Source organism: Rhamphochromis sp. 'chilingali', assembly GCF_963969265.1.
Source record: "Rhamphochromis sp. 'chilingali' genome assembly, chromosome: 18".
Lineage (NCBI taxonomy): Eukaryota > Metazoa > Chordata > Actinopteri > Cichliformes > Cichlidae > Rhamphochromis > Rhamphochromis sp. 'chilingali'.
The window spans coordinates 13,326,604-13,344,492 of NC_137945.1; the positions used below are offsets into that span (position 1 = coordinate 13,326,604).

Consider the following 17,889-nt stretch of genomic DNA (forward strand, 5'->3'; position numbering starts at 1 on the left):
GTTTTTATTTCCCACTGTCACCAAGTGCTTGCTGAAAGGCCTTGAGCTGAGTGCTTTTGTGATTTGGCACTATATAAATAGAGTTGAATTGAAAAGTAGAGTTTAAAATGTTATCGGCTCATAAACTTTAGCAAACTTCAGCACTTCACTTTTGTTCTTAAAAACCAGTACCAGCACACTAAAGGTGTTCTCAATTCTCATCTCACTCTTCAAGATTGCATTAAACAACTGAATTAAAAATGCACCGGGCTATCTCCCAGACATCTTGATACCGCCACAGGTTTGTCATCTGGACCAACTGCCTTTCCACTTTTCATCCTCTCAGCTGTCCTAACTTCCTCCCTACTAATCTTCTGCACTTCCTGTTTCACAAACTGTCCTCAAGCCATTCTTCTCTCTCTTTGATTTTCTTCCTTCATTAGCTCCTCAAAGTAATACTTCCTACTTCTCTGCACACTTTCTTCATATGTTTGTATATTTCCATTTCTGTCCTTAATAACACGAACATGCTGCACATCCTTTCGAATTGATACAAGTCCCTTTCTTCTTCCTTAGTATCCAGTCTCATTTAAATGATCATTAGAATTAAATAAGTATTTCAAGAAATTATATGCCACAGTAGAGATTTTTTAAATCATCATTCATTATAAGAATTTCTGAACAAGCATCAGAATATGCTCTCCCATTATGCTCTCCCGTTCAGTCCAACGAAAAGAATATTCGCAAAACACAAAAATAGAGTTTCAAATACAGTGTAAACAGTATAAATATATATATGTAAATATATATGTGTGCACTTGAGTCATTATTTATGTTGTGTGTACGTTCGGTAAATAATAATAATAATAATAATAATAATAATAATTAGACTGTAATTATCAGTATCAGTAGAAACCGTTTTAAAGCTGTGACTGAATTGGGTGATTAAATTTTCCTCTTCAAAAACTACAAATCTCGATTTTGCGGGCGCAATGAGTGCTTCTACGTCATATCCGCCGTTTCCCTTCGGAAGTACAGTTAATTTTTATTCACGGAAAAAAAAAGAAAAAAACAGCTGTTGTTGAAAAAGAAAACATCAAAGTGAGTTTCATGGACGAATGCCGTGCTTTACCTGTTCGCTGACTTTAGTATCGTGAGGACTACTGTGTGGGGGCTGTGTTCGGTGTGTCCCGCCGCTCTTTAGGCTGATTTGGAGCAGCGAGGCTCGGTTCGCTCATTTGTTGCGAGTTGGCTGCTGCGGCTGCTAGCTGTTAGCTGTTAGCTTCCATCACTGTGGACTTCCAGCTAGCACGCTAGCCACGCTCAGCTAGCTAACTGACCATTTCTGAGTGTCTGATGAACTCCGAGTGACAGTAAAACCTGCTGGCTGCCAGACAGCTAATGAAATAAGGCGCGTAGATGGGGAATTAGTGCGTGAAAGTAGATCGTACATTGTGTGACTCGTTAGCCTCCTAGTTTACGATTTATCACTGTTTATGTCAAACGTTAGCCAGCTTTGTTGCTTGTGGAAGAAATAGGTAATAGTTGATGGATTTGCTTATAATTACCTTATCATTGCTTATCATTTCCAAGAAAGGAGGTGTTCCCATTTTACTGAGAAAATCCATGATGCTGGAAAAAAAAGTGAATTACTTTGTAACTACAGGATTATTTTCCTTGTAAGTCCTCGCCTCAGCTTTATCATGTTTTTGTGAAATATTTTGCAGAATGCCGGCCTCAAAGAGAGGATCGGCTCCTCCAGACTCGCAGTCCAAGATAAGGAAGTTGGATGAGGACGGAGAGGCTGCGCCATCCAAAACTGTACCAGCCGCCAATAATCAGTCACATAACAACACAGGAAATATGAAAGAAAAGACAGCAGCCCCACGGACTAAGAAAAAACTCTGTGCTTCACCGGAAGGGGGACATAAACTAGCCAAGTCCCCCAAACAGAGCTCGCCTCTGAAGGATTCCAGCAAAACTTCCCCTGACCCACCTGTCAAAAAAGCCAAGCTCCAGAAAGCCACAAGTGCCTCCTGTGGAGAAGCTCCCTCACCGAAAGCGAACTCCAAAACCTCCCTGAAGCGAACTGCCTCCATGGACTCTGACGAGTTGAGTAGTGATGGTAGTAAGGCTGACTTCTTCAGAGAAAGGGATGATGAAGACAAGGCCCGCTGCATCAGAAAATACTCAAATCGAGTCAAAGCCAAGCGAAAGACGGAAGAGTCTCCTTCTGTCTCCGAGGATACGAGTCAAGGTTTATCTTCTCCACCTAAGGACCCCATACAGATGGACCACAATTATGGTATATTCACAGATTCACCATGTCTTGAAACTACAGATGAGGCAAATGAGAACATTAAAAAAGAATCTGCAGAATCTTTTACTGAGCAAGAGAGACCACAAATATCAGCTATTGCACCACAGGAGGTGTCAAAGGAAACTACGGTCTCTGTAACAGACACCAAATTTGAGTCTTCAGCTAATGAAAGTAAACATAAAGAATTACAAAATGTAGAAAGCCAAAAGGGTGTAGATAATGAAACACCAGCATCATCAAGAGACATTTCAGACCATCTCATATCCGAGGCTGAAAAGAAGGATGAGGAAGAGTTCGTTCAAAAGGATTTAGATGATAAAACACTACCATCATCAATGGAAACACTAAGTTTGGCTGCTGGAGAGGTGGATCCAAAGTGTAAAGATGAAAAACAGTCTTGCATGTCAGAGAGTCTGAGAACTGAAACTAAAACAAATGAAACCACACAGTTTGTTTCTGGAGAGAATAAATTGAGTGTTCAGTGTACAGCTAAGGGATCAACTGAATCTGCCACCATATCTGCAGCCCTTAGTAACGAATTCAACTCTGCATCAGAACAGCTGCTTGTGGAAAGTGGTATTCCAGAGAATGAGACTCAAGCAGACATTGTCAGAGCTCTCGCTACTTCCGACGGGGAATCAAATCTTGTAGACACGCAGGATGACGTGCCAATTGCAGTTACCGACACGTGTGTTGATGTGGAAACAATGGTCATAAGGTCTGAGGAAGATCTTCAAGAAAGCGATGGAAAAGAAGCTGACTTCCAGTTGACTCAGGTCGTCTCTTGTCCTGGAGGTTTGGTTGAGAGACAACTGAGCCATGACTGTGTGATAACTGACAGCTGCACTGAAATATTGACTCCTGATTGCGAGGCTGTTCAAAGAGAAGTGATTTCCGAATGTTTTACAGTTCCAGACGGTCAGATAGCACCTAGCGTAGATCTGCAAAATCAGGAGAACCACAGACTTTTTGACAACACTGCAGAAAAGCCTGATGATGGAGTTAAAGAAGATTCTGAGAGCACAGAAGGAGACACGAGCATGATTTGTGTCACTGCAGCAAGCAGCCAGATCAACATGGATATACTGACTGCAGCAGCATCAGAGGAGATTTCTGTAGTGGAAATACAAAGACAGGAAAAACAGGATGCTCCTGAACCTATTGCAGACATATCTACAAACTTTCATGAGGATCATGTGGGAGAAAACTGTAGAATTATGGAAGACAAACACTCTGTGAGCTTTGGACATAGTAGTGGAGCTGAGACTGAAACTAAAATAGAAACACAGAACATAGTGATTTCAGAAGTTTCTAATACAGAAGTGCAAATTCTTGAGACCCAGGAAATCTGCAACGCTACTACAGCCGAATCCACAGAGGTTCATGTTATGGATGATAAATCTGACAACATTAAAACCTTTGAATGTGCTGATGGGTCTGAGAGCCAAGAGAAAATACAAACACAGAGCTTATCAGCTTTGGAGGTTAGTAATCCAGCAGCTAAAGTGGAAGTACAAAACCAGGAGAGGCCAGACGGCGAAGCCACGAGTGACAAAGTTCAGGAAGATCTGAGGACTGCAAACTATGAGAGCAGCAAAGAAGCTGAATGTGTTGCTGCTGTGGAAAAACGAATGGAAACACCAGACGATGTAGAGGCTGAAACCACATCAGTGGAGATCTGTAACATTGAGCAAACGCATCAGATGAGCCAGGTGGACAGTGAATCTACCACAGCTGAATCACACATGGATCAAATTGTTGAAAATGTGCAATCTGTGGAAATGCAGACAAAATTAACAATGGAGGTTTCATATCCATCCGCTTCAGTGGAAATCCAGAGAAGTCAAACAGAAGTGGAGCTACAGACCACATTGGGGACGAGTTCTGACATTGCACCTGGAGCAGGAATACAAAGTCACAAAAATCATGAAATCAATGAATGCAATACAGACGACATCCCTAAAGAGATTACAGAAGACTCAATGATTGAAAATTTCCAAACTGTGCAGAATGAAGATAAATGTGTGACACTAACTCCAGAGATTTCTGAAGCAGCTCATTCAGTGGAAGTGCACAGTGAGAAAAGTCCAGAAGTAGTGGAGATGGAGTCTGCAGCAACATCAGAGGAGGTTTCTAACATACCTGCAGCGCAAATACAAAACCAGGAGAATCAGGATGTTGGTGCACATATTACAGACACAGTTTATACAGAGTCTGTGACTGTCCCTAAGAACGAAAACAAAACAGAAGATCAGCCTAAATCGCCAATAGAATTTACCGGACATGCCTCTATGATGGAATTACAGAGTGAGAAAAGTCAAAATGAAGTTGAGATGGAAACTGCAACAACATCAGAGGAGGTTTCTGACACATCTGCAGTGGAAACAGAAACCCAGACGAGTCAGGATGTCTGTGAAGATGGTGCAGGCATGCAGATCGACTCTGTGACTGTTGCAGAAAATGAAAACAAAAAAGAAGAAAAGGCTAAAACCACACCAGAGATTTCTGAAGTGGTCCCTTCAGTGGAAGCACAAAGTGAGAAAATTCAGAGTGAAGTGGGTATGGAGTCTGCAGCACCTTCAGAGGAGGTTTCTAAGATACCTGCAGTGGAAATCCAAAGTCAGATAAGCAAGGTTATCACAGAATATAGCACAGATGTACATACACAGTCAGTGACATCAACACCAGACTCCCCTAAAGAATCCACCTCAGTGGAAATCCAGCTGGTGCAAAGTCAAAATGAAGTGGATGCGGAGCAGAAAACACCAGAGGAGGTTGCTAGCATACCTGCATTGGAAATAAAGGGCCAGGATGTCATTGAACATAACACAGACATACTCATGCAGCCCATCAGTGTCTCGGAGAATGAAAATGAAATGGAAAAACAGGCTCCATCGATATCAGAGGCAGAGATTTCAGTGGAAGTACAATGCGGCAAAAGTCTATCTGAAGTGGAGATGGAGACCACAACAACATCAGAAGAGCTTTGTATCCCACCAGCAGCAGAAACGCATAAGCAGAAGAGTCAGGATGTCAGTGAACACACAGAAGATTCATATACGCAGCCCGTCGCTGTCCCAGAGAGAGAAATTGAAATGGAAGAGCAGGCTAAATCGACACAAGAGATTTCAGTGGAAATACAAAGTGAGAACAGCCTAAATGAAGTCGACATGGAGTCTGCAGCTGCATCAGAGGAGATTTCTAGCACACCTGCAGCGGAAATACAAAATCAGACGAGCAAAGATGTCTGTGAACGGAGCACAGACGTACATACAGAGCCTGTTACTGGTGCAGAGAATGAAAACAAAAAGCAGGATACATTAATAGCAGATATTTCTATTTCAGCACACAGCCAGGAGATACAGGAAGCCGCTGAACCTACGGGAGACATATCTAAAGAAGTCCACAAAGGATTAAGGAATCCCACAAATCACCCCAACAAAGCACATTGTGTCACTGCTGCTGAGAGTCAGGTGGAAATGGAGGCAACAGAAGCACCAAAGGAGACATCTGAGCCAACAAATAACCCAAGCCAGAAAGGTCAGGAGGTCAGTGAACTGACTATAAACACTACAGTAGAGAAAGACTTTATTATTGCTCTGAGTGAAGAGGAGGATGATAAGGTTAAGGCCGACTGTGTCATTGCTGCTGAGAGTCAAAGAAAAGTGGAAGTGCAGACAACAGAAACACCGGAGGAGGTTTCTGATCTAAAGAATGTGCCAGAAACACAAAGTAAGAAAGATCGGGAGACCACTGAGCTCAAAACAGACACTGAGGCAGGTAAAGATTTCATTAATACTGAAGAAAAGGATGACAAGGTCGATGCTGAATGTGTCAGTGTTACTGAGAGTCCAGGAGAAATGGAAATACAGACAGTAGAAGCACCAGAGAAGATTACTTATCTGACAAATAAACAAAATCAGAGAGGTCAAGAGGTCAGCGAACTCACTACAGACACTGAAGTGGAAAAAGATTTGACCGGGACAGAGTGCGAGGAAAAGGATGTCGAGGTTAACGAGGAAAGCTTAAGCGCTGTTGAGAATCAAGGAGAAATGGAAGTGCAGACAACAGAATCAGGAGAAGAAAGATCTGACGTTGAAGTACACAACGATGGAAATCAGGAGGTCGGTGACGTTCAGGAAGATCTTATGTCTGCACGCTGTGAGACTAGAAATGAGGAAGAGCCTGCTTCTGAATGTGTTAACATTTTAGAAACTACTGCAGAAGGGAGTCCTTATCTAACAAAACAGCAAAGTAATGTTACTGAGGAAATAAATGAAGACACTACAGCCTTATTAGAAATTCAGAAACAGAGAGGGCCTCGTGCTGACGTGGATATAACAAGTGAATCAACAGAAAGGGAAGCTTCAGTGTTAGAAGAGGAAACGGGGAGCCAAATGTTTAATGAGGTCAAGGCTGACGGATCTGTTGGTAACATTGAAGGAGGAGGAGCGGATAGCAGCGAAGTAATGCTTTTTGTTTGTGGGCAAACCGACAACAACAATGTCGTAATTCAGCCTTCTGAGGAGCAGATTGAGATGGTTAATCAGTCAGCGGTCGGGCCCCATGAAAACCAGATAGTGTACGAGCCCATTAGTAGCCCAGAGAGTAATGATGATCGTGATGTGTCTGCAGCGGCAGCAGAGAAGCACGATGCCGTTTCTATATTAGATATACAATGCACAGAGGCTCAACAGATGGAAACAAACTTTTCCAGTAATGAAGACAACAGAGAAATTGGTGGCATGCAGCTGGTAAATGAAGTTGCTAAGGAGGAAATTTGTGTCCCAGACAGCCAGGCAGGGGTTGAAATGGAAGTACAAGCGCAGCCAGCACAGTTGGAGCAGATTAACGCTACCGTGGATGTGAAAGAAGTTGCACCGATCAGTTCTGGCAGTGACATGAGCGTGGCAGATGGAGGGTCAGGAGATGCTGCAGAAGTGAAGAGTGAAATGACAGTGAAAAGTGAAGGAAATGGCATTTCAGAGTGCATCAGAGCCACTGAGTTTTCTGAGCAGGTGCAGCACGATGCTGGCGTTCAGGAAGCTGCGGGCGTCACGGTAACAACAACAACTCCACCAACAACGACTACATCCTCCACTGAATTTGAGGTACCAGGTGGTGCATCTGAGGAATATGTGATTTTAGAGCCAGTCCCACAGAGTGAAATTCACTTTGATATCGTCACTCAAGCTGCAACCGAATCAGGTCTGGCGGCCTCTCTTTCAGAGCAGGTGAATCCAGAAAGTGAGTCGATGGAGGAGAAGGCGGAGAGTGAGAGGACTTTAAATGGTTCCGAGCAAACTGTGTTTACTGAAGCGGCGGCTAGTTCAGGGGAGGTAGCAGAGCAGGAGACAAACATTTCACCTGTGGAGGAAGACGTTCAGGTTATTCAGCCTTCTGACCACCAGTCATCTCACATGGTGGACATGAATACCTCCCATGACTCTGAACCCCAAAGCCTGATTGAAGACATTAATGTAGTGGTGATAGAGGATGCTCAAGATAACCTGGACATACAAGAAGTGCAGATTCTAGAGGACATCGAGATCGGACATGAGATTATAGTGGTGGAGGAAGAGAATGATGAAGACAGTGACATTGCAGTAGTAGAAAAGCCACAAGAAACAGCCGAGGCAGGCCTGCCTGAGGAAAAGGTGAATGAGAAGTACATATGTAACACTAGTGGGCCTGACATGAAGCAAAACAGCACAGCTGAAAAGACCGAAGAGGAAAAGAAAGCTCAAGAGCCAGAAAAACCCAAGAAACAAGAAATGAACACGCAAGCGAGAACCAAAGCTCGCCTCGCAGCTCTGGCTGAGCAGAAGGCTGCGGCAGCTAAGAGAAGTGCAAATAGGCAGCAGCTGAATCTCTTAGCCCTGTGTCAGGAGATCGCAGAGGACATTGCCACAGACAGCATGCTGCTGAAGAGGATAGAAGAAGAAAAACAAGCGGCAGCAGCAGCAGCCAAGAGTGAAGCCAGCAAGAAGGAACGCCCGCCTGTTAACACGCAAGATGCCAACACGGTTAATGTCGCAACTCCTGCTGGACCAGAGGGATGCGCCCCTCCTTCGGTGACCCCTGCTCCTGAGGCCCCCCCAGCCCAGCCCTCAACGGCTGATTCAGCCGAAACTCAGCCTTCCGCCGAGCCTCCAAAGAGACGTTTCTTCATCACGCAGATTTCAGTGCCGCTGAAAGTCCACGAGAAAAAGAAGCTGACTCGATATCAAAGACTCAGACAGGTCGAGCTGCAGAGAGAGAAAATGTCGTGGGCACGTGTGAAGAAACTAAAGTCTGACCAAGCAAATCAGATGTTCTCAGACATGGATTGGCAGGCACCTTTTTCTGCTGCCTCTCTTTTTCCAGTGAGCCCTGTTACCACACCTCCTCCTCAACCTGCAGCCAGTCCAGCAACCTCCCAACTGAGTCCTTCTGCATCTAGCAAACCTGCTACACTGAAGGCAGAAGCTCCCAAGAATGAGCCCAAGGCTGAGCTGGCTAAAACTGAACCATCTAAAACTGAACCCACTAAAACTGAACCCACTAAAGCTGAAACCTCCAAAAAACAACCAACGATAACTGAAACTCCTAAAACTGAACCCCCTAAAACTGAAACTGGCAAACCTGAAGCCTCTAAAACGGAGCCTCCTAGTACTGAAAACCGTAGAACTACACGGCAAAGCAAGGCTCAGACTACTAAAGCAGCAGCTACTCCAGAGCCCGCGCCAAAAGTCACAAGATCAGGAACCAAGAGAACCCTCCCAGCAATACCACCTCCCATGCCCAACGGACTTAATGCTCAGAAACTGAAAATGGAAGTTGAGTACAAGCCATACAGACCCAGGCCGAAATATTCTCCTGACGATTTTGAGCTGGATGATGACCCATTACCAGCAAAGCCGAAACCACCCGGCCTCCAGTCAAACCCTTCGGCTCAGCCTAAACCCACTCTACTATCAAAGCCCACGCTCACAGCGCAACTTGCCAACCAGGCAAAACTCAAAGCTCAGACCAAGCCTGCTGGGCAGATCTCAGGTCAGTCAAAGCCCTCTGTTGCAGCTCCAGCTCAGTTAAAGCCCGCACAGTTAAACCCAGCTGTTGCACCAGCAACACAGTCTAAGGCCACAGCTGCAACTGCAGCTTCATCCAAACTTGCTTCTTCAGCGAATGCTCCGTTAAAGTCTCCAGTCCCGACTGCAACTCAGTCTAAAGTTGTTTCAGCTCCAGCTCAGTCCAAGCCTGCAGCTTCTGTTTCACCTCAGCTGAAGACTGCAGGTGCCGATGCAAATCTAACACAGCTGAAACCATCTGCTTCACCTGCAGCTCGGCCTGCTGTTGCAGCCACATCTGGGATGAAGCCTGCTGCCTCTAAGGCTGGTGCAATTTCAGTGCCTCAGAGACCCACAGATCCCGCATGTAAAGAAAACGACAAGTGCAAGGTAAGTCAGAAATAAATTATTCTATGATCAGTGTCACAGGCGCTGTACATGTTACTTACCTTTTTTCTTTCATACACAGAATGCAGCTCATCCACTTTCATCAGCTCCACCTGAAGAGAGCGCCAAAGTGTCTGACAAGCTTACAGGTATCTGTGTATATTAATTGCAATCCTGACTCAGATTTACCTCCATCAGCTCGTCCAGATTGTCTACCTGTCTGTGCCAGTGTCTGCTAGCAGGATTACTCAAAAAGTCATGGAGAGGTTTGCCTGAAAGTGCTACCAGAAGTGTCCCAACGTAGACGTGATTAATTCAGATTCAGACTCTTTATTATTTTGAGGAAAAATAGAAAACATAAGCTTCACAAATACATGTGAAATGGAAAAAAGAAAAGTTGGGAGGGATCATCTTGGTTTCTTGAAAATACCTCCAGTTAATCTGGATCAAGCATCCAGAGAGTCTGTATTTTCAGTTATGGTAGAGGGCTGCACTACCAGTGTACGATCCACAATTTTTTATGAGAAAAAAAAGTTAATTTTTATCATTCAGATTTGAATTAGGCCATAGACTAGAATAATTTATCAAAATAATGAGGCAAGCAACACACATTTTAAATCCTGCTCTTTTAGGTTGTTTCTTACTTCACCTTAATCAAAATAAATGCATAGAAATGTTTTAAAAAAGTGAAATTCACATCTCTCATCTTTAACCAGCTTATTCTTCCTGGCAGGCCGACACTGTTGCATAAACGTGGTTCTTATCTGCCTACATATAGGACAGCAAACACAACATGCAGTGTTTGGATAGCTGTTAGGTTGAAATTCAGGCCTCTAAATACTGATTACATTAAGGTAAGCACCCCTGTCAGCGTGCACGTAGTTGCGTCTGCAGCTTTGTGCTGGTAGTGTTATGTCTCACATCGCCGAACACTGGACCTGAACAGGTTACCCACAAGGTCACGTTCCTTTAAAGGGTAAAAACGGCAATAAAACTATGTCCACCTCAGATTTCAGCTTCTTTCATCAGTTAACCGCGAGTGCAGCACATGTTGTCATATAAGTCCAGTCTTGGATCTTTGACTAATGTTTCAAAGCATTAACTTTTCCAAGATCAGCGCTAAATGTTATTTATTTATTTATTTATTTTACTCTCAATATGTTGTTTAAGTAAATTAGGAATTTATATTTTAAGTTTTTTTTATTTTTATTGTATTTTGTCAACAACCTTCTTAAATGTGTGTATAATTATGTTGCTGTGTAAAATCCTTTCTTTTATACGTTGATCTTTCTCCAGAGAGTAAAGCAGAAAGCTTGAAGGAAGCAGAGCAGACACCAGGAAAGCCTTGTCAAGAGTAAGAAGCTTTTCTAAAGTTGTTTGACATGTTTTATTTTGGTTTTTTTGCCTCTTAGCGGTTGAAACCTTCAGTAACCCGATGTGTTTTTGAATCGCAGCAAAGCTGTGAAGCCACAGGATGGCGGGGCTCCTCTCTCCGAAGCTTGCCTGCAAAAAGAAGTCAAGAAGCTAAAGGAGGCTGACAAAGATGGCACCCAAACAGTTATTGTGAGTGAACGAGATAGTTTCCTCTGACCTCATTTTAAATCCTGCGCTTTTGCAATGGAAAACATGGATCATAAGTTGGGTTCTTTCTGTGTTCTGTCACTCTGGAAAACTAAGTGAAATTGAATTCTTGAGAGTGAGCTTATTGCTTTGCTTTGTTCTCGCAGGATGCAGGACAGAAGCATTTTGGAGCAGTGGCCTGCAGTGTGTGTGGGATGCTCTACTCTGCTGCCAACCCCGAGGATGAATCTCAGCATTTGCTGTTTCACAACCAGTTCATCAGCGCCGTCAAATATGTGGTGAGGGAAAGTCACATGCCTATGCCTGTTAAACTGACTCCCTGGATCAGAGCAATAAATGCCAACAAATTTATAGATATGGTTTACAAAAAATATACAATGCAGTGCAGGGACAACTGAGGATTCTTGATAAAGGGAGTCTTGACCCTCGTCTTCCACTCTATGCTGCACTACAGTGAGCAAGACTGCAGGTATTTGATAAGATTCCTCCTTAGGATTGCCCGTTGGACATTTTCTAACTTCCCACCTCTAGAAAAGTAGGTCAGCACAGCTCTTTGTTTATTCAGTTCAAGTGTGATTTATTCTTACTGACTTTTCTGGTGGCAGAAGAGACAGTAAATAAAGTTAAATTGAAAATGTAATTTTATTTGGTTTACGTCAAATGATTCTGTCGGCTTATAAGAAGATTTATTACCTGGAATGTTTTGCGCCTATTTGCCAAAATTGTCCAAGATTGGGAGTGACTGCATATAGAAAATGGATTAATACCTACTTAGGACATTTAGATGACATAATTAAATATTTTCTATTCTTTTTGCTTTCCTTTTTTTTGTCAGGGTTGGAAAAAGGAGAGGATTTTGTCTGAGTTTCCAGATGGCAAGATCATTCTCGTCCTGCCAGATGATCCCAAATATGCTCTGAAGAAGGTATGTTTACACCAGCGTTTGCTAGCGTGAACTCTTCAGGGCTTATATGTCTGGATTGATAGTTAGGTCCCCAAAACAAGAAGTTCCCAGTTTTTATATTTTTTGGCTCCGTCTTTTACTGCCACCGAGTTAACATGAAATAGCCAGCATGCAGTTGAATTACAGACTGCTGTAATTCTACAGGTTGCAACAACCTCCTCAAGTGTAACAGAATAATAAGTATAAATACATTTAAATAAAATACTCTTTTGAGAATCCTTTGCAGGGAGTGACTGTCTGAGGTAGCAGTCACACGGGCCTAGCAAAAGGTAACAATAGGTACTTTTCTCCACTAGGGAAAAATGTGTATTCCCTGACATGTTGCCAAGTGGTTGCTTTGTGTTGCAAAGAAGGTACTGCACCAAAAATCTTGCAATTGCTTTGCTTGCTAGTAGATTCCCATGATCACTAGAGGTGGGCAGGTCAATCCAAATGTGTTGATAGTGTCGATCCCAACACTGGTATTGGTATCAGATCGATACTAGCACGATATGATCGATATTTTGTTTCCACTCTCTAAGTTCAGTATGTGTCACACTGCATTGCGTTAAATTATTTTTGGGGGAAATGGAAAAAACACAAACCTCAAGCATGCACTAAAATTTTATTTATAGCCTATAGTAGGGATGGGTATTGACAAGATTTACACGATTCCGATTCCATTTTCGATTCTGTTTAACGATTCGATTCTTTTTTTTTAAAAAGGAGTTTCAGACAAAGTTCTAAGCTAATCGACTAAGGTCGATTAGCTTAGAACTTTGTTTTATATCATCTCTTTGAACAAGATAGAAATTTAGGAGTAGCATGGCCTTACAAACCCAACAGTGAGGTCTTAAGAGATCCAGCCTATGGCTCTTCAATGGGGTGTCACAGGGTCCCCATGAAAAAAAGTTGTAAATGTAAAATAATAAAATAAATATTCTTCTGTAGCAATAACAAAGTATAACATAAATTATTCTGTAACAATTACACAAGAATATCCAGTAATGTCCCTGCCTACAATTAAACACATTCACTTACCGAAAATCGGGGGCATCTGCTGTGGCAAATGGGTGCAAGCCTTTTACCACAAACTTAGTCACTGCTCGGTGACATTCGTCTATCCTGGCCTGAAAGGAGACGCTACCGGCAGACTGCAGCGAGAACTGCCAGCATCTGAGCCAGCCAGACTCTGTCTCTCTCATCATGGTCACCTAAATGCACAGTAATGGCAGGTTTTGTAATAAGGCAGATCGCGCTAACATAATACGCACTGTTAGTTGATGATTTACCTGCTGCATTAAAGGGAGAGGACGTGCAAACGTTACCGCTGCTGCTGGGTTGAGATTCACGAGTCCGGAGCGGAATTAAAAACATGACATTCATTTAAGGTCATCACGTGTTTTGTGAGCAAATGCTTTTGCATATTCGTAGTGTTTCCTCCCTTAAATGAAATATCTACTTTGCAAGTATTGCAAGGCGCCCTGTTGTAATCCGTTCTCGTAAAGTATAACCAAACTTTTTAGCGTTTGAGCCGCCATGTTTCCTGCCAGGTAAATGACACTCCGCAATGTGGTGACGTCATTTGGGGCGACTGGAATCGATAAGGGAATCGTTTGCAAAAATGGCAAAAAATTGCAAGGAATTGAAACAGTGGAACCGGTTCTCAACAAGAACCGGTTTTCGATACCCATCCCTAGCCTATAGCACATTTAAAGAACAGAAGGCATTTAAATTCTACATTTCTAAAAAAACACCAAACTGTTTCAAAATGCATGAAAAACTGAAAGGTGTGTATTACTAAGTGGCTTGTACTTTGGAAAGTAAAAATCACAGCAATTTAGTGGCCATTAAAATGTGTTCAGAATTTATAAATTAGTGATGATTCGACTCATAAATCGCGACACATTGCTGTTCCTTACATAAGCTGCTTTTTTAAGTTAATAGTATTAGTATTGGTATCGCTAGTATTGGCTCTGTATTTACTTAGTATTGGTTCAATACCAACATTTGCAGTATCACACAGGAAGACGTTGACTTGCCTGCAAATTGATAACTGAGCACTAAGCTGAAGTTAAACTTGAGAAAGTGGGACACAAACCAGAAACAGAGAATGTTCCCCTTCAAAGTAAAAGTCGTAATTTACTACTACTACTACTATTGCCCGCCACCCCTCCCAGGGTATGGGGTGCCACAGGTAGATCTCAAGAGATTTCTGTCCTGGGCCATTCTTTCTAGTTGGGTCGAGGTGCAACCAATATATTTTAAAGGTTGAAGGCTTTGCTTTGAAGGTGGATGTTTTCTTTTCTTTTTTAGTGAGTTTTTGGTGAGTGTTTGCATTTCATTCAGCAATAGCCTTCAACAACTCGCCAACTGATTGGGTAATTTTTTTCCGCTAGCAACGAGCAGTTACCTGGGAATCCCTTGCCAGTCTCTAGGCCTGTGTGGCTCGGGCCTAAGGTCTGAAACTCAAAGCTTTTACTGAAGCTATTTACTGTTGTAGGGTCTTTCATCGCTCAGTTTTTGTCTTCAGCAAGTAAAATGCTCATTCATGTTTGTGGGTCTCTGTGTGACGTAAGCAGCCAACTTTGCTGCGTTTGTCTGAGTCTGAGCAGAGAATTCACCCTTATGCACTTAATAATTTAAAGAGCTGTAAACAGCTGAAATGTGAGCAGACAGACTGCATAACCTCTGCTAAGGCTGAAAAGCACATCACAAGAATGCCTGGATCTGGATTAGCTCGTTATATTTTCCTGAAATTTAAAACCGGGTATCTCAGTTTTTCAGCTTGCATTTGTAAATGTGACACCAATACTCCAAGTCTGCCCTGCCTTTGAAAAAAAAAAAAAAGTGCTCAAGTCTCACTTGGACTGTATCCTTAGATATGCTCCAATATTTATCATCCCTGCATTAGCATACTGATTCTTGGATGTACAATAATCTGTTCCTCAGGTTGAGGAGATCCGGGAGATGGTGGACAATGACCTCGGCTTCCAGCAGGTGGAGACCAAGTGTCCCTCAAAGACCAAAACCTTCCTCTTTATCTCTAATGACAAGAAAGTGGCTGGGTGTCTCATAGCTGAGCACATACAAGAGGTAAGAGATGATGATGAGCACATTTGTGAATGATCATCATGTAAAAATTGGGATAAATGAAATTCTTGGCTGATACAGATGTTTAAAATAGCTTAAAATATGAACTAAAATATTGCGTTTTGTGTTTCTAATCTTTCTTTCGTCCTCATGTAACAGTTTTAAGGTATCTGAGCATTTAGACAGACCAAATGGATATAATACAATAAACAGATGTTCGACCGCTGCTATCAGTAAGTGTCCGTTTATTCTGTGACGTTTACTGAGGATTGTGCATGCTCACAGGGGTACAGGGTGATTGAAGAGCCCATGCCAGAGGGTTCGGAGGGAGAGAAGTTGATGTTTGAACGTCAGAGAGCTTGGTGCTGCTCCACAACGCCAGAGCCTGCCATCTGCGGCATCAGTCGCATCTGGGTGGTCAGCGTGATGAGACGTCAGGGCATCGCTTCGCGCATGCTCGAGTGCCTCCGGTCAGTACGGCTGCAAACCGCCAGTCATTTCATCGTCATCATCACACACACACACACACACACACACACACACACACACACACACACACACACACACACACACACACACAATCAAAGTCATATTAATGCAACTCGTATTTGTTTGTTTTTCTGCACAGGAATAATTTCATATACGGTTCATACCTGAGCAAAGATGAGATCGCCTTCTCCGACCCCACTCCCGACGGGAAACTCTTCGCCACGCATTATTTTGGCACTTCCCAGTTTTTGGTTTATAACTTTGTGAGCGGGACACGCTCGCACCAACCCAAAACCCAAGCAGTATGACGGTCTTCGGATACCGTAACGATGGCTTCATCTGAGACGCTCACCGACCAGTGGGACATCCTCACCAAACACTGAATCTTCACGTGTGTTTTAAAAAGAAAAACCTCCTCGGAGGGGTTACACATTGGTTCAAATCTCAGGATGAAAACAACGAGGTGTTGTTGAAACATGATATTTCACCCTTTAATCCTTCCCCGCATAGTATTTTGAAGAAAAAGAGTATTTTCTTTATACATTTTTAAGTAAACAATTGGTTTTATTAGGAGAATAGAGTTTACATGCATGACCTGACAGCAATAGAAAACAAAGAGCATTTTATCGTTTTATCTTTTGAATCCTCATGAAGCGTAACCATCAACCTGCTGCATTAAACAAATGGTTATTTGCAAGTTTGTTCCTCAGTCGGTTTTTGTCATTTTTACACCCGTTTCCTGTAGTGGAGTGTGTTAAGCTGCCGTTGTCTCCAGATGTGTTTAAGCGACGTCGATAATCCCTGAAGGGCACAACTGCACAATTTCTTTTGAGGGGTTAAGCTGTGTTTCCTACACTTTGATTTCACTGTCATGTTTTTATTGTAGTATTTCAGAAACAATTTCGACACCTTGATTAGAGAGATGTGGGTTAGAACTGTAGCTTGGGCATTATTTGTGTGCTCCGATCTTCTGAGATCACATTACCTGACTTTTTTTCCCTCAAGCCGAGCCATATACTGTACACCGTTTAGCGAGGCGTTATAGCCTAAACTGTATGAGTGGTGTCTTTAAATTTCACCAAGGCTGTCTTTTGCTTTGTTTGTGCCTGAATGAATCATGTGTGACTTAAGTTGTTGATTTATTTTCTTTACTTTTTTAGCCACATGTTCTTCTTAAGTAGCATCTGGCTTTGTTTTTTTATTCCAATAGTGTAGATTATCATCTTCCTATTCCTTAGTAACAATGAATTAAAATGTATATCAAATTATCATGTAGATTTATGCATAGTATAACAAGATTTATAATGAAAGATGGGCAAGTTCTTAAGTGTCACGTGTTAAATGGTGTTTGAGTGAAGGTAAATATCAACCAGGTTCAGCCTTTATGATTGAAAACAGGGATATTTGCTCAGTGATCAACATGAGGGGTTTAGATTAACCCGCCTCTCTTCAGATTAACAGTATCATCGTAATCCACCTCTTATTTTCTTCTTCCTCCTTGTTAAAGCGGTTGATTTTAGAACGATGTGGTTGTGTAAGAAAAAGACATTTGATTTATACGAAGCTGTTATGTAAATATTTATTTAAATAAAAGTAAAATGTAAAACATTTTTGGTGTTTCTGATTAGCTGCTTTTGACCTTGTATGGATTTTTCCTAATTTTCTGTCATGTAAATGCTGTTATAGTCATGGCTTCTGATATTAAAAGAGTTTCAAATAACGAGGTCAGTATACACTCGCTGGCCATTTTATTGGGTACATCTTACCAGTCTTTTGCCTCAATTCTTTGTGGCTTAGAATCAACGACATTCCTCAGAGATTTTGGTCCATTTTAATTCAGCAAGCTCTTGATTAAGAGTCATGTTCAAGAAATATGTTTGTGATCATTTGAATTTTGTGACATGGAAGCAGCCATGAGAAGATGGGAACACTGTGGTCAAATGGACATGGTCAGCAGCAATTCTGTGGTGATTCGGTGATGCCCAGTTGCTATTAAAAGTCCCACATCCTCACACCATCAGCAGCCTGAAATGTTACTGGAAGGCGGG

The 17,889-nt window shown here is 42.4% G+C and overlaps 1 protein-coding gene across 2 annotated transcripts; it reads left to right on the forward strand.

The window, feature by feature from the left end:
* The first annotated feature begins 1,006 nt into the window (after positions 1-1,006).
* On the forward strand, positions 1,007-17,449 carry LOC308386380 (uncharacterized protein). 2 transcript variants are annotated; one of them, XM_080865864.1, is made up of 10 exons: positions 1,007-1,080; positions 1,707-9,738; positions 9,818-9,884; positions 11,032-11,089; positions 11,190-11,298; positions 11,463-11,594; positions 12,152-12,241; positions 15,212-15,355; positions 15,638-15,822; positions 15,981-17,449. In XM_080865864.1, the coding sequence occupies exons 2-10, from the start codon at positions 1,708-1,710 to the stop codon at positions 16,147-16,149; spliced, it is 8,985 nt and encodes a 2,994-aa protein (XP_080721990.1). In that variant the 5' UTR covers positions 1,007-1,080; position 1,707; the 3' UTR covers positions 16,150-17,449. The 2 variants fall into 2 exon arrangements, with proteins under 2 accessions (XP_080721990.1, XP_080721991.1); XM_080865865.1 differs by having other exon boundaries at positions 1,063-1,162.
* Positions 17,450-17,889: the final 440 nt, after the last annotated feature.